At 39.9% G+C, this 17,431-nt stretch overlaps 1 protein-coding gene across 1 annotated transcript in view; it reads right to left on the bottom strand.

The window, feature by feature from the left end:
• The window catches only part of LOC128124843 (phospholipid-transporting ATPase ABCA3-like), a 103,884-nt gene that overhangs the window by 83,702 nt on the left and 2,751 nt on the right, over positions 1 to 17,431 (bottom strand). Inside the window, 5 exon segments of the mRNA XM_052761581.1 lie at positions 2,947 to 3,206; positions 6,737 to 6,896; positions 9,122 to 9,249; positions 13,573 to 13,822; positions 14,166 to 14,287. Of these exon segments, the coding sequence (XP_052617541.1) occupies positions 2,947 to 3,206; positions 6,737 to 6,896; positions 9,122 to 9,249; positions 13,573 to 13,822; positions 14,166 to 14,225 (858 nt within the window). The 5' untranslated portion in view covers positions 14,226 to 14,287.

A 17,431-nucleotide genomic window follows, 5' to 3' on the forward strand; every position in this document is an offset into this window, starting at 1 on the left:
CCATCTTATTCCTGTCAGAATGGCTAAGATCAAAAACACTGATAACAGCTTACGTTGGAAAGGATGTCGAGCAAGGGGAACACCCCTTCACTGCTGGTGGGAGTGCAATCTTGTACAGCCACTTTGGAAATCAGTATGGTGGTATCTCAGAATATTGGGAATTTTCAACCTACCTCAAGACCTAACAATATCACTCTTGGGCATATAACCAAAAGATGCTCAACCACACCACAAGGACATTTGCTCAACTATGTTAACAGCAGCACTATTCATAATAGCCAGAACCTGGAAACAACCTAGATACCCCTCAACCAAAGAATGGATAAGAAAATGTGGTACATAAAAACAATGGAGTTTTGCTCAGCAGTAAAAAACAATGCCATCATGAAATCTGTAGGCAGATGGATGGTACTAGAAAAAATCATCCTGAGTGAGGTAACCCAGACCCAGAAGGACAAACATGGTATGTACTCACCCATAAGTGAATATTAGATGCAAAGCAAAGGATAACCAGGCTACAATCCACAACTCCAGAGAAGCTAGGTAAAGAGGAGGACCCTAAGAGGGACACATATGGATCACCCCAGAAAGGGGAAAGGGTTAAGATCTCCTGGGTAAACTGGGAACGGGGAGTAGAGGAGAGGGTGGGGCGGGGGATTCGAGATGGCCTGTTGGGGGAGGGATGGAAAGAGAGAGCAATGAAAGAGATATCTTGACAGAGTGAGCCATTATGGGGTTAGGGACAAATCTGGTGCTAGGGAAATCCCCAGGAACTCACAAGAATATCCTCAGCTTGACTCATAGCAATGGTGGAGAGGGTGCTTGAACTAGCCTTCCCCTGTACTCAGATTGGTGACTACCCTAATTGTCTTCATAGAACCTACATCCAGAGACTGATGGAAGCAGATGCAGAGACCCACAGCCAAGCACTTGGCCGAGCTCCTGGAGTTCAGCTGAAGAGAAGGAAGAGGGACTATAGGAGCAAAGAGCATTAAGATCATGACGGGAAAAACCACAGAGACAGCTGACCCAAGCTAGTGGGAGCTCATAGACTCTGGACTGACAGCTGGGGAGCCTGCATGGGACTGCACTAGGCCCCCTGAATGAGGGTAACAGTTGTGTGGCTAGGCCCCCTGAATGAGGGTAACAGTTGTGTGGCTTGATCTGTTTGTGGGTCCCCTGGCAATGGAACCAGGACTCATCTTGGGTACATGAACTGGCTTTTTAGAGCCCATTCCCTATGGTATGGTGCCTTACTCAGCCTTGATGCAGGGGGGAAGGGGCTTGGTCTAGCCCCAACTTGGTATGTCAGCCTGTGTTGAATACCCAAGGGAGGCCTTACCCCCTATGAGGAGTTGGATGGGTGTGGGATTGGGGGAGGTTGGGGGGAGTGGGAGAAGTAGAGGGAGGGAGAACAGTGGTTGATATGTAAAATGAAAAAAATTAAATAAAAAAAAGAATGTGTAATGGTGATGTGTACAAACCCTAGAGTACTTACTATCCTCTGCTTCCCTTCAAGTCAACTTGTCCTCCACACCTCTCTCCACAGTTTCTCTTTCTAGAGGCAACAGTGATAGGCACACTACTGGCCAGTTTCAAACCCCTTTCTCTGCTAGTGTCTACCTACTGACCCATATTATTCTCCACTGCTCAGAACAGGCAAAACTATCTCTGTACTTCAAGAATAACTCTTTTTACTGGCTATTGTGAGTACAGCAGCAATGAACATGGATGAGCAAGTATCTCTGTAGTTGGATATAGAGTCCTTTGGGTGGTATAGTGAGCTCTTATGGCAGATCCAAATTTTGAGGAACCGCCACACTGATTTCCATAGTGGCTGCACCAGTTTGCACTCATTCCCACCAGTAATGAATAAGTGTTCTCCTTTCCCCACAACCATGTCAGAATTTGTTCTCATTAGATTTTTGTTTGCTTTTTTTTTAAATCTTAGCCACTATCTAAGATGAATTCTCAAGGCAGTTCTAACTGAATTTCCCTGATAGTTAAGGATATTGAACACTTTAAAAAAAAAACATTTTTCAGTCATTTGTATTTCTTTTTTTGAGAATTGTTTAGTTCTCTGCTCTGTTTTTTTAAACCAGGATGTTTTCTTGATGCTTATTTTTTCTGAGTTCTTCACATAGTCTAGACACTAACCCTCTCTCTAATGTCTGGCTGATAAACACCCACTGGGATGATTGTCACATCACATGCTAACTCACATTGGAATGAGACTTTGAACAATGTATAAGCAGAGTCTGTCTTCTCTTTTTAAACTACCAGTTGTAGGACGATTATAGACTGTTCTAGATACTTTAAAAATAATCTCTCACTTAACTACCCCAATAACTCTAAAGGAGCTATTACAGTCTTCAATTTACATCTAGAGAAACAGAGGATGATCACAGAGTTAGTCACTGATAAGGCCAGGCTTTAAACATAAAGGCCATCAGAGTCCTTGGAACAAAGGAGATAATTAGTAAATAAGCATTAAACAAATTAATAGACAGATTAGTGCTTTAACATCTTTCAGACTTTGTAGTCATAACTGTTGATAACACAGTCTTGACTTACTTCACACTGAAAATCATCTCAAAGAAGATCACAGGATGTAGCCAGCAATTAAAGTATATTTTAAATCATTCAATTCAAGATCTTGTCTGATTATTTCTTTGTTGCTCATTCATTCCATAGACAATTTGAGGGCATTAATATTTGACTTCTTTTCATAATATTCTCTCACATTTAGTCAAATCAAGAATTTATTTTTAAAAAAATAAAAACTCAGAAAATTGATCAATGGCATCATGCACACTCCAGCCAGCCCATATTTGCATGCTGTTTCCACAGGTTATTCATTAGCAGTGACAAGTGTGCATAAATCACCCAGCCCTCTGCACATATCTGTTCTATTGGCCAACAGTATTACAAGTAAAATGAAATTACCTTTAATCTCTTTTCCTTTTCCAACATAATGGTCCCAACAATGACAAGTGACATTTGAGTAAATGTAAATAAAATTGTCCAAGGAAACATAAATATGAAAGCCCACAAGAAACTGTCACGAATGGAAGCAGGGTATGGGAATCTCTTCGCATAAATGGTGGTGTTAGCAAACATGTCTTCAGCTGCTCTGCCACTATGATACACCATGATGGCCTTATCTAAAGAATGCTGCATGATAAGAAATCCTTCTCTGATGTATCCTAAACAAAACAAAAACAAACAACAAAAAAACTCTAAGACTGTCAAGTTCAGGATACTAACACATGGCAGGGAGATGACAGTAGCAAATCAGGAAATACAAAACTTTTAACAAAACAATTTCACGAATACCTATTGTGATTTGAGACACATAATGAATACTACGAAATCTTACTGCTGTTCTCAAAATTAAAATATTGCATGAAAATAATACCATAACCATATGTAGTATCTTCATCAGCCAAAACAATAATTTAAAAATATTAAACAAACCTCTTGTTTCTATGTCTGTGTCCTTCCAAAATTCCTATGCTGAAATCTAATACTTAGTACATTTTTAAGGGGTAAGGCCTGTCAGAAGTGATTGAGTCCTAAGTATTCTACCCTTGTGCATGGAATACTCTTAAAGGGGATGGAAGAGAGTGGCCTAGTCCCTTTTGTCCCTTCTCCTTCTACTATGAGATGAAATAACCAGTTTCCTCTCCAAAGGATGGAACAAAAAGCTACCACTTGGGAAGCACACATCAAGCCCTCACCAGAGATCTAGCTTGTTGGTGCTGGGAGCTTGGACTTCCTAGCTTCCAAAATTGTGAGAAACAACTTTCTATTATAAGCATCGTGGCATTTTGCTATGCCACCCTGGAATTGACTAAGATAGTTCTACACACTGGGATATGACATAGGAAGGAAGCTCTAAGCAAGAAGTAAATCCCATTTACAATAATATCAAAAAGAGTAAAGTCAACACAAAGAAACATCCAAGGAGATGAAAAACTTAAGACACTCAGAACTAAAAAACACTGGGAAGATAAAGGCAATGCATGTAAGTGAAAGAATGTCTCCTATGTTTGGGTTTGGAGAATGGATACTATCTAAAGGTCATGCCTAAAGAGACCCACAGACTCAGTGAACATCTATACAGAACCTCAAAGGACACAACAAATAACCAAAACAATCTACAGAAATAAGACCAAAGCTGGAATCTTCACATGCATTGATTTTAAAACTTACTACAAAGATATTGTAACCAAAAAGTTTATGTCATAGACTACGTGTAGAGATATATAGACAATAACATATCCATAGGTAATAACACTGTAGTGCATACTTTAAAGCATCATTGAAGGGAGACATCATGCTTGACATTTACCTGTAAAATTCATGGAGTCACCACTGGACATGGTGGCTCACACCTTTAATCCCAGCACTTGGGAAGCTGAGGCAGGTGGATCTCTGTGAGTTCAAGGCCAGTTTGGTCTACACAGCAAGTTCTAGGTCAGCCAGAAACTAAAACCCAAAACAAAACAAAAACCCCATGCAGCAAATTCTGCTCAACTCCTCTCACACACTACCATTCTCAGGCTTTCTAAGTGGCAGCTGCTGTTTGGATATGGTCTGCTGCCTCATGGGCTTCATCTACTGAAAACTGGGGCCCCAGTGTGGTAATGTGGAGGTGGGAACCATGTGGGAGATGACTGGGTTATGACTGACATCAGAACAAGTTAATGCTGATTTCATAGAGTAGACAGGTCTGGTGGGTGTCAATTAATTCCTGTAAGCCTCAATTATAAAAAGAGTAAGCCTGGCTCCTCACTGCTCTTTTGCCCCTTGGTCATATGCATGGTCCTTCAGCATTTAAATGGTCCTTTTCTGCTACACTATGTCACTGTGCAGCTAGGAGAAGAGGAAAACAGGAAGGAATGCTGTGGCCATGCTGCTTAAACAATCCAGCCACCAGAACTGTAATCTAGGTAAACATGACTCAGGCTCGGGTAGTCACAGAGACACAAAACAGATTAACATCAAGGTCCTAATAACTGGTATAACAGAACTTTGGTGCTGATGTGGAGCTTACGACTCTTCTCCCAATCTTTGTCAGATTACAAACAAGGCCCAGAGTGTTTAACACATACAATAGAATTTAAGCAAAAACAAACAAAAAAGCAGGCCAACTGACTCCTACTTGGCCACTTATAAACGCAATTTCAAATTTCATACCAATTAAAAATATTAGCTTACTATATATGCTCATTTGCATTTGTCTGTTTTTTTCTTTCTTTCTTGTTTTAAAGGCTTTTATTTTTTTAAGTGGAAAAAAAAAGAAACTTTTCAAAAGGACCTTTTTGATCTGGAGGTGGTGGCATCCTGTAAACCTAACACTTGGGAGGGTCAGCAGGAAGATCATCCCACGTTTGAGGACATCCTATGCTACATTGTGAGCTTAAGGCCATTCTGGGCTATACAGTCAGACACACCCCAAAAGCCAACAGTGATGGTAAATGGCCCGTCGAACTATTTTTATTAGACCATGTCTACATTTTTGGTGAGACTACTTTTATTCTACCAATATCATGGCATTTTCTATTATGTTCTTCCCAAAGAATATCTTTAGGAAGCAGTATATTAATTTTAAAAGGGACTAGACTCATTTTAAACTTATACTTAGAAAAATATTTAAGTGTTTTTGATAAAATAAGATACTACACAATCTTTCAACTCTAAAGTGACAACTGCTCAAATCTTTGTAGAGACCTACCAATATTTTCTATAGTTTTCATTCTATATACACAGATCGATATTCATCAGAGGTTATGATTATTTTAATAGTCACATCAAGTTGTCAAGCTGATACATTATTTTCAGGGCCGGGTCAGGGTGGGTAGGACGATGTATGTGCATGTGTGCATGGGTGCATGGCCCCTGCATGAGTTTTGCAGAAGTCAGGAGCTGACTTCAGCAGGAACTCTCCTCCACCCTTCTCTGCCTCACTTATTTGAGACAGGTCTCTCAGTCAACCTGCAGCTCCTGGCTTTGGCTAGGCTTGTTCACCAGTAAGCCTCAGTGGCATGCTTTGTCTCCACATCTCCAGCACTGGGGTCATGGGCACACCGGTGCCAGCTTTTCCATGGGCGATGGGAGCCTCATACTTGTGCACCAAAACAATAACTTTACCCACCGAGCCATCTCCCCAGCCCAGTATGATACATTCTGAACAATGTTCTTGTTTAGATGATTTTTACGCTTTCAACTTTTACTGACAATAGTAAAATCACACATAGTTTTGGTCTCCTGTTGAATAATTTCCATGAAAAACATTCTCAGTACTTGATATTTTAACACAAAGTTTTTACTGGTGTTACATTTTTCTTCCTTCAAGGTAATTTGTATCACTAAAAAATAATTTAAATTTATCATCATGACCTGATAAAAAGCTATTCATCAACATAAACATACAAGACATAAACATTATGGAATACATATATATATATATATATGTATATACATACATATTGAGTCAGAGAGGCAAAAGTTACTAACTAAAGCTATATAAATTCACAGTTACAAGAAAATTAATTCTGATGTATCAAGTTTTATGTTTGTTAATAAAAAATAAAATTTAAACAACAATGAACTATAATGAATAAATAAATCAGCTTGCTCATGCAGAGGAAAAAAAGGAAGAAGCCCATGCCTAATGACTGCCCATACACAGTAAAAATAATAATGTAAATGCACTTAAGGATCTGCTAACCAGGGTCTCCCCCATCGTCTTCAGAAGATCTTCGGGGTCCTAGAGAAGGCTCGGATGGGAAGAGAACCGATGTGTTCCAGTCATTTCCTTTCTGGTTCTCAGATGGCTCTAAGGGATTATTGGGATTATAGAGATGACCAAGACGCAAATTATATTTTACCTAGAACAAGAGTCAAATAGAAACATGTTAAACCAGTGGGCCTTGAAAAGCAAAGATTAGCAATGATAGGAAAGTTTTGTTTTTTAATTAAATGTTTTTGTTTGGGGAACAGAAGAACAACAGAATCATTATGACACAGAACAACTAATATGCCGCACAAGCTATAACCACAGTCAAAACATAAAATGATCTAAATTTCTAAATCCTCTCTCTTTCATCTTCATGACATTTTGCTTTTGAGTTGCAAAGGTGCAATAAGGGTACAATAGTCATCACTGTAACTGTATTTTTTAATCTCACCTTTGTTCTGCCTATTGAATGAGCATAAAAAAAATATCTACTAGAGAGCCTGGGAAGATGGCTCTGAGGTTAAGAACACTTGTTGCTCTTGTAGAGGACCTGAGTTCAGTTATCAGTACCCACAAGGCAGCTCACAACCATCCATAACTCTAATTTCAGGGGGTCTGATGCCCTCTTCTGACTTTTTGGGGCAACAGGTACACATGCTGTGCATATATACACATGCAGACAAAACAGTCACACACATAAAAGGGATTAAATAAATATAAAAATATTTTTCAAAATCTACTAGAGGAGTTGGGGAGATGATCCAGTCAGTAAAGTACTTGTTTCACAAGCATTATTAACTGAGTTCATATCTCCAGAATCTATATAAAAAGCTAGGCATGGTGGCATGTGCCTGTGATCACAGCACTGAGGATATTGAGACAAGAGGATCCCTAAGGCTTGCAAGCCAGACAGTCTAGCTGAATTAGCAAGTTTTGGGTTCAGTGAGAGACCCTGTCTCAAAAATTGAGGTGTAGAAGCAATTGAGGAAGACATCCAATGTCAGCCCCCTCATCTCCACATGTACGTATACATGCATGTACTTGCACATATGAGCACATACATATAAACAGTTACATACTACATACACACACATACACTCACTCACACTCACACAAATCTACTAGAATGTCATCAGCAAGATGGTAGAAATAAAACAGAGAATATGAACAGATAAAAAGCAAGACCCAAATTATGTTGCCTCTAAGAGTCACCTCACTTTTAAGAACATACAGAAATAAAAATAAAGGGGTGAGAAAAAGACACTGTAGGTACATGTATCCCAGAAAAGAGCATACTTAGATTTAGATATACCAAAGTCAAAAGTTATAGAAAGAGCAAACCCTGTGCATAGTGATGCATACCTGTAGCCCCTGTACTTGAGAAGTAGAAGCAAGAGGATCAGAAGTTCATGGACATTCTCGAATATATAGTGAGGCCCTTCCTCAAAAAATTTTAAAAAGAGCTAGACATTGGATAATATAAATAGATTGACGTGTCAACAGAATAAAATCATCATAAATATTATGTAGGCAATATCAGAAGATCCATGGGTCCACATGCACATGAGTACACTAAAGGAAAGTCATAAATTGGACTGCAGTTGTGATTGAGGGCTTCAATAACCCCACTTTCAACAATGAACTGATCATTCAGTCAGAAAATTAGTAAGAAAACACTAGATATCAACAACACATTGAACAAATAAGTAAACAGAATAGAGATACAGCACTTCATCCTATAGCAACAACTCATCCGCCTTCCAAGTAAGTACCTGTGGACCATTCTGCAGGACACTGGGCCAGGAGGCAAGTCTCAGTACATCGGAAGATTGAAACCATACAGGATACTGTTTCTGGCTGCTATAGCATGGAAACTAGAAATCAATAGGAGGAAGAATTCTAGAACTTAAAGCTAAACAATGTATCCCTTAATAACAGTAACCACTGAAGGAATTAAAAGGGAGGACTAGGAGAATGGCTCAGGCACCAAAGTGCCTACTATACAAGAATGATGTCCTGTATTAAATACCCAGAATATAAAGCCAGATGTGGTACCCACACATGTAATTCCAGTGACCCTATAGGGAGATGGAAGCAGATTCTCTTGTGGGCCAGTTAGCCTGGTGTATATACCTGTTGGTGAATAAAAGGCCCTGTCTCAAAAATAAGGTGCAAGGCAAGGATCAGCACCAAAGTTGTCCTCTGACCTCTACACTTGCGTACCAGTACTCATACATACACATACACACACACACACACACAAGCATGTACACACAGAGAGACATACACATGCATATAGACAAACACACAGACACACACATTCTCTCTCTCTCTCACACACACACCCCATCAGGTCTTTAGATAAGGCTTTCTCACCTGAAGTGGCAACCGTTCACTGTTGGTTTTGAACATGTGCTCAAACACAATAGCAGCCAGCACATACGAAGACTTGTTTTCATACTTAATGTATTTCTCAAAAGATTCTTCTGAAGAAAAGCCTCGAACTGTAGAGAGAAAAGTCCAAGGTGCCCACATAAATGTGCAAGGTCTAATACTCATTCTCGGCACCAAGAAACACAACCCTCACAACGGTGAAAATTCCAAACAGTGCCGCTTAACAAATGACACTCAGACCATCTAATATATACCTGGAGTATGGGAAACAAATGAAAAATATATATAAAATAAAAATAAATTACTAATATATCATACATAAGTGTATAATCTCACACACACACACACACACACACACACACACACACACACACACACACACAGAGCCCTTCTTCCAGAAGATAATGGAAAGACTGTCTTCGTGATTTTTGGAGGAAATAGAAGTTTTTAAATAGATTTAAATGTTCTTTAGAAAAGAAAAGGGCTGTGGCTGTAATTCAGTGGTAGAGCACTTGCCTAGCATGCAATGCAAAGCCCTAGGTTCAATCTCCATCTCTCTCTCTCTCTCTCTCTCTCTCTCTCTCTCTCTCTCTCTCTCTCTCTCTCTCTCTCACACACACACACACACACACACACACACACACAGAGAGAGAGAGAGAGAGAGAGAGAGAGAGAGAGAGAGAGAGAGAGAGAGGAAACCACTGACTGGAGTTTGCATTGACAGAGCAACAGATATGAAAAAAATCAAGAAATTGGGCTTAATGACATTTAAAAATCACTATTCTTCAAGACACCATTTAGGGAACAGACAAGTCACAGACTGAATCCAAAGTGGATAGATAATGTGTATAACCAACAAATACATCTGTAACAGCTATAAGCAAGGAAGAGAATAAGTCAACCCAACAGAAAACGGACAAAATCTGTCAACAGGCTTGCAGTAGTCAACAAGTGCCCAATTAGCCACTAATCACATGGAGGCTGAGTTCGGTCAGCATGTGGACTTTGATTATGTGCAGAATTTCAAAGAAGACATTCGTTCATGCTATGATTTTTTTTTTTTTTTTTTTTTTTTTTTTTTTTTTTTTTTTTGGTTTTTCAAGACAGGGTTTCTCTGTGTAGCTTTGCGCCTTTTCCTGGAACTCACTTGGTAGCCCAGGCTGGCCTCGAACTCACAGAGATTCGCCTGGCTCTGCCTCCCAAGTGCTGGGATTAAAGGCGTGTGCCACCACCGCCCGGCCATGATTTTTAATCCTCTTCCCCTGACATTAGGGTTGTGGCTTAGCTGTGGGGTGCTGGCCTTGCACAAGGAAGTCCTGAGTATGACTCCAGAAACAGCAACAACAAAACATTAACCAGAGGAAAGCAAATCAGGGCCAAGAGCATCTTACCACATACTCATCAAAATAACTAGTTTTGTAAAATTATATCAATATTTTATTCATCAACTTAAAATATTCATTATAATTTTGGCTTCTATATAAACAAAAATTTACTCGCTAAACTTTTAAGTGACTGATGCTTTCCTCTATGACTGCCTTTCAGTAGAATTCAGTGAGCTGCTCCTCATGTATACCCTGGTGATACACATGGTAACTGTGTTTATTGAGAAACTGCTACTGATTTTCAAAGTGGAGCCACATTTACCTTACCACTGGAGTTTCTCCACACACTAATCAACTTGCTGTTATCCTTTTGTTCCGGTTATGAACGGCATCTCGTTGTGTCTTCCATTACATTGCCCTGAACACCCTCCCATGCACTTCCTTATCATCTAGATATCCTCTTCAATCTGCAGCAAAGTATCCACTCACACCTTCTGTTGTTTCATAAATTGCACACTTGTCTTCTTATGATTAAGTTATTAAGAATGTTTTATAATTCTGTTACAAGCCTATCACATATATCGTCTGCAAATATTTTCTCTTGACCTTTAGTCTGTCTTTCATTTTCTTGATAGCTTCCTTTGGAAAATATTTTCAACTTTGTTGAAAACAAAGTATTTTTTATTGCATTTCATGGTTTTTCCTTTTTTGTTTTGTTTTTTTTTTTGTTTGTTTTTTGTTTGCTGGTCATAAATAAAAAACCTTTTCCAAATCCAAGGTCATGAAGACAATCCTTTTTTTTTCTTCTAAAATCTTTATAGTTTTGGCTCTCATATTTAGATTTTTGGCCCAATTTGAATTATTTTTACATAAGCTTCAAGTAAATGAGTCAACAACATTCTGTTGTATGAGAAACATTGTTTCTAAATAGCTCAAGACTATTCTTTCTCCATGGTTTAGTTTTGAAATAATATCAAAACATCAATTTACTATGCCAGTATCTTTATTTCTAGAATCTCAGTTCTATAACACTGATATATACATCTACTTTTGTACCAAAAGTGTGTGTGTGTGTGTGTTCAAAATTTCAATATTTCTTGATATTATTTTGGCTTATAGTGAATCATATTTTTGTATGAATTTAAGAATTGGTACATCAATTTCCACCAAGAAGCAAGCTCAAAACCCTGTGCAGGAAATGTGCCCGTTACTAGGCATTCAGACAGATTCAGGCTTCATTCATCCAGTTCTCTGGGAAGGCTCATACTTCCCTGGTCCATGGATGGGGATCTCTAAGTCAAGCTGCAGGGCTGCTTCAGATTCCATAGCAAAGACTGAGGTCAGCAGATCCCACTGGTACCTTTTCCCTCATGTGCCCTGTGTACCAGCAGGGCTGACCTCAGTCTACTGCAGAGGCAAACTATCTGAACCTTACATCAGTTTCAGGGTCTGGTGTAACTGTGGGGCAAGTGTGCCCCAGGGACTCAGACAAATACCTTCCTGGTTCTATACACGAGACTGCTCTCAGTCGACGGCTATAATTTGCCAAACAGAGTCCCATCATAGTCCCTTTTTCAGTCTACAGTCAAACTACCCCTCAACCATGGTGGGGCCGGGGGTGGCTCACACAGGAATCCCTCTCTCTATCTAGGTCTCTGAGCTGGGTCCTCACCCTGCCCACAAAGGTGGTCTCTAATCACTGCTGAGAGGACCTAGACCTGAGTCTCAGGGACATTTTTGGTCTGTGGCCAGAGTTGAGGTCAGGCGGTCCATCACTAGAGGCGCAGTGGGCACCCTTCACCCCAAATCCCCAGTGGACGGTTCTTACAGCAAGACTACCAAAGGAGGACACGACCAAGTCCATGAGGATATGGGGAATTTCTAGCTCTGAAGGCAGAAACACATCAGCTAAGTCTGCTACCTGGGGCACTGTCCCCTCAAGGTGGCTCTCCCAGGTCTTGGACTCACAAGCCCTTAACTTGATGGCATTCTTATCCACAGGGTTGCAAAATTATTGCTGTATTTAATATAAATAGACAAGTTCTAGCCCACTGGCTTGCCACCACTACTCCGGAAATATCATAGCTTTAAAAGTATAAACCAAAATAAACCTACAGTGACATGAGCCATGTGACGGGACTGGAGGCACAGATGCCACGTTCCCAGCAGTGTCAGGGAAGAAAAAGTTAATATGCAGAAATACGTTTGATAAAGAGATGTTTCTTCTGCTATGACTCTACATTATTTTTCTTTTCAGATACACTCATATATCATTCTTAAATAAGATTTTTAGAAAATTAGTGATGTTAATAAAATCTGTGCACCAAAAAACGCATCTGCTTTGCCCTAATACTTGACACAAATCATGTGCTTTTGGGTCAGAATGCATAATCACAGGACTGGTGAGAGGACTCCTGGGGTAAAGGCACGTGATGCCAAACCTGACGACCGCATCAGTGAAAGGAGAACCGGTGCCTACAAAATGTCCTCTGACGTCCACACCTGACACATAAGCACATGCATGCACATGCGTGTACACACACACAAAAGGTTTTCCATAGCATAATTATAAACAAAGAATAGTTCCCTACGAAATGTCCTCTGACGTCCACACCTGACACACAAGCACATGCATGCACATGCGTGTACACACACACACAAAAGGTTTTCCATAGCATAATTATAAACAAAGAATAGTTACCTACGAAATGTCCTCTGACGTCCACACCTGACACACAAGCACATGCATGCACATGCGTGTACACACACACAAAATGTTTTCCATAGCATAATTATAAACAAAGAATAGTTACCTACGAAATGTCCTCTGACGTCCACACCTGACACACAAGCACATGCATGCACATGCGTGTACACACACACACAAAATGTTTTCCATAGCATAATTATAAACAAAGAATAGTTATATATTTCTAGAACTAGAAATTAATTCAGTCATCTGATTTTAAATATTCTATTTCAATAGTGATTATGCCATGAAGGCATTTGAACCAACTATTTAGAGGAGACTAATGCATGACTTATGAAGGTTACTGAATCATACTAAAACATCTCCAGAGAAGTACTTCAAGTATTTTAATTTCTAACCTTTAAAGTTGAAATTTAAATCCTTTTTCACCATCTCAGTAATATTTCTTGCCGCATCACTCCCAGAAGGCACATAAGCCAATTCATATTCAAACTTTTTATTAACAAACTCGGGTAATGTCAGGGGAATAGGATTAAAAATCACAGCTTGAACAAATGTCTTCTTTGTAATTTTGCGCATAGTCAGAGTCCATGCAAACAATAGAAATATCAAGAGGATCTCCACCACTAAGCCAACCACGTTCCGCCTCTGTAAAAAATAAAACAGGAGGACTGTGTTAGTGAATACGTGAGCACGTGGATGTGTGTGCTCCTGTGTGTAGGTATGTACACACAACACAGACCTACATGATTCTGCTTCATTCAACAATGAGAATGGTTCCCCCGACTATCCTCCTCACTCTTTTCTATAGTTCATTTGATTCTACTGACTCTATTGATTCTCAGGGTGTTCTCCAGACTATGCAGTTCTAGCTCCAGCCTTGGAACCAAAGCAAGAAAATAAACTATAATCAAATGTGGTAGAGGAGATGTTAGTTCCCCCTCTGGCTTTATAGACTTTCCATCTAGCTCCCACAGATACCTCCACTTACCTTCAAAAGTAAATTTTTCCACAGGAGGATTGAAAATTGCTTCATGCGCAATGAAACCATTTTATGAGAAAGAGTGAGAGCTCAATGCTTGTGAAACAAAGATGTAACACAATTAAAGTCACCTGCCAAGATATGAAATGTCATTAAGAAAAAGTATTATTGCTTCATTGTTCCACACTTCCACAAACCTTGCAATGGTACGTGTCTGTTCTTCCATACCTTTATATCAATTCATTAAAACACTGGAGAATAGCAATGTAAGTGTGAGCAAGCTGCAGATCCATTTTCACAGTGGAGATATAAAATACAAATGTAAAATATCACTATTTGGGAAGCTTCTGCATGTCTCACAAACTACAGTGTTAAACACCTGCTTGTTTAATGCCTTCACATACAATGTTCTGTACCAAACATCTGGTCAGTTCACAGCATGCCCCTTTCCTCACAGCCATGGATTGCATGGCATAGTAACTATGAACCTAGGATCTGAGTTCAGAGAGCAACTCTTCAACATGCTGCATGCATGTAATTCTGAGCAAAACAATTAGCCCATGGCTCCTTATCATCTGTAAGTCAGGAAATGGTAGTACTTACCTTACAGGGACTTCCCCCTGCCCTTGGGGTTAACTGCTACTATGGGAACACTGAGGACTATTCATCACATTTGTTTAACTGTGATAAAACATATATTGCATAAAATTCGCCAGTATGAGTGTTTTTTAGTGCTTGGTTTAAGGGTATCAATCATATTGTCCCACAGCCAACACGGCCATTCATAACATTTTTATCTTCAAGAATCAAAGCTCTGACTCCTTAAATGGTAGCTTGCCATCTCCTCCATGCCCTGGTAGGTATAAGTCAGGGCAATCAGTGTGACTGTGCAGCCCCCTGAGGCTGGTAAAGAATGGTTGTGCAGGAAGGAGCTTCAGATACTTGTCAATGGGTGGACCTTGAAGACTATTTTATATTAAATGAAATAACCCAATCACAAAGTGCCAAATGCCAGAGAAGATATAAATACAAGAATCTGAAGAAAACTAAATAAAGATAAATGCAAAGATTTATGCACACAGACACATAATCAAACAGACAGGACACTAGACCTGAACATGGATGACACTACTAGACATGTTGACACAAAGAGGGACATCTCATGTGCCTCAACCCTAGTCAAAGAAAGCTCACAAGGTCTTAGCTCTAGACCATGGGCAAGGAAAAGAATGTGGAGAGCAGGAGAAACAGCCTTCCCCAGGGAAGAGCCCTTAAGTTGGTTATTCAATACCAAATGGCCAGCCCTGAAATCATATACACGCATATACAAACATATATATAATATATGTTTGATATATTATTAAATATATATTATATATACATATATAAAGATATGTAAATATATTTAATATTTTATATATATATAATTAAATAAAGGCCAAAGATTTAAGAGAGAGTAGAGCAAGGACATGGGAAGGGGTGGAGAAGGGAAGGGGGAATGATAGAAAACAGAAGAAAATAAAATACCTTTAAGGAAACAAACATTCAGAAAGTAGCAAAGCAGAAATCAGGGAGGCCAGAGGACATAACAAATGTACATGCATTTGTTTATTGTTTGTTTGAGATGGGGTCTTGCTATGCAGCCCAGGCTAGCCTAGATCTTGTGATCCTCCTGCCTCTGATTCCCCAAGTACTGGTGCTACAGGGGTGGGCTAACATTCCTAACTGCTGGAGGGTGAAACTATTAATCATGAAATGGATATTCTCAAACAACATGCTTCAGAAATTAAGGTCTGAAATAAAGACATTCACAGATGAAGGAAAAACTAAGAGACTTCACAGCTAGTAGGTTTGATCTGAAAGAATTAGTAAAGGAAGCTCTTTGGAGAATAAAAGAAATGATATCAGGAAAGATGAGCCATCAGAGATGAAAAAATACCTGGGAAGGGTGAGGATTCCTAGAGCAACCTGGCTAGTGAGACTGACCATTTCTGTGAGCTCTGAGTTTGATTGGGAGACCCTATCTCAAAGAAAAAGGTGAAGGAGCAATTGAGGGAGAGCCACATCAACTTCAGTCCTTAACACACACATATATATATATATATATATATAACATATATATATATATATATATATATGCCAATATAAACTTGTACCCACACACATGCGAACACACCTACAGAAATACATGTCCCACATGCACACACACCACACAAACATACACGCAAGAAAATAAAAAAGAAACTCAGTAAAGTGACAGAACTTCTTGACTGACCAAAACAAGATGATTCAAATTATTATTATTACTGTTGTTGTTGTTGTTTGTTTGTTTTGATTTCGAGACAGGGTTTCTCTGTGTAGCCCAGGTAGGCTGTCCTGGAACTCACTCTGTAGACCAGGCTGGCCTTGAACTCATAGAGATCCACCTGCCTCTGCTTCCCTGAGTGCTGGAATTAAAGGCAGGCACCACCACTGCCCAACTGATTCAAATTATTAAAATCTGGTCAGGTCCAAAAGAAGCTCCATTTCCCCAAATTTTAGCATTTAGACAAAAGCCAGCTTTCCTCAGGGCCTTGTGAAGCCGGTTCCCCTCTACCAAAAGGAGCCACTTCCCTTGACACTGGCAGAAGGGACAAATGGCTGTCAGTGGTGCCTATCAGCACACCAAAGCATGCTGGCCTCCAGGCTCCCACAGCATCACAAGAACCCAGCTCCGCTCGCCTGCCTCCCCCACAATAGACTTCTCCAGCTCAGGGGCGTCCGTCCCTCCCCTTACAACCCTGCTAGTTTGGCTATCCTCTCCTTGTCTTCCTCTCCCTGCTCCCCCCCACTCTCTCTCTGTTCTATGCTCTCCCTCCATCTAGCTCTCTTCTCTGTTACTGCTTCTTAGTGCCCGGTCCAGTCTGCTAGCCATGTACAGTCTACTTCTTTCTCTCTCTGCTCTGGACTCTTCAGATGCCTCTGGCTATTCTATCCCTCGTATCTACAAATGAGGAACTGCAGTGTAGTTTCTCAACATGACAGATACATCATAATCAATAAGGAAAGACTGACCGATAACCTCCTCATAGGTCTGTATCACCCCTCCCACTCAGCTAACTACAGCGCTTGGGCAGACAAAAAAATAAGTTCAAGAAGAACAGGGGAAGAAAGAAGACAAAAAAGAGAGGAAAGATGAACAGGATACAGAGAAGACGGGGAAGAAACCAAAGTCATTGAAACTGTAAAGGAAAACAATAAACCTTCCTTTCTTCTGGGATGTTACACTCACTATT

Source organism: Peromyscus californicus, unplaced genomic scaffold, assembly GCF_007827085.1.
Source record: "Peromyscus californicus insignis strain IS unplaced genomic scaffold, ASM782708v3 Scaffold_4__1_contigs__length_199733344, whole genome shotgun sequence".
NCBI classification, from domain to species: Eukaryota; Metazoa; Chordata; class Mammalia; order Rodentia; family Cricetidae; genus Peromyscus; species Peromyscus californicus.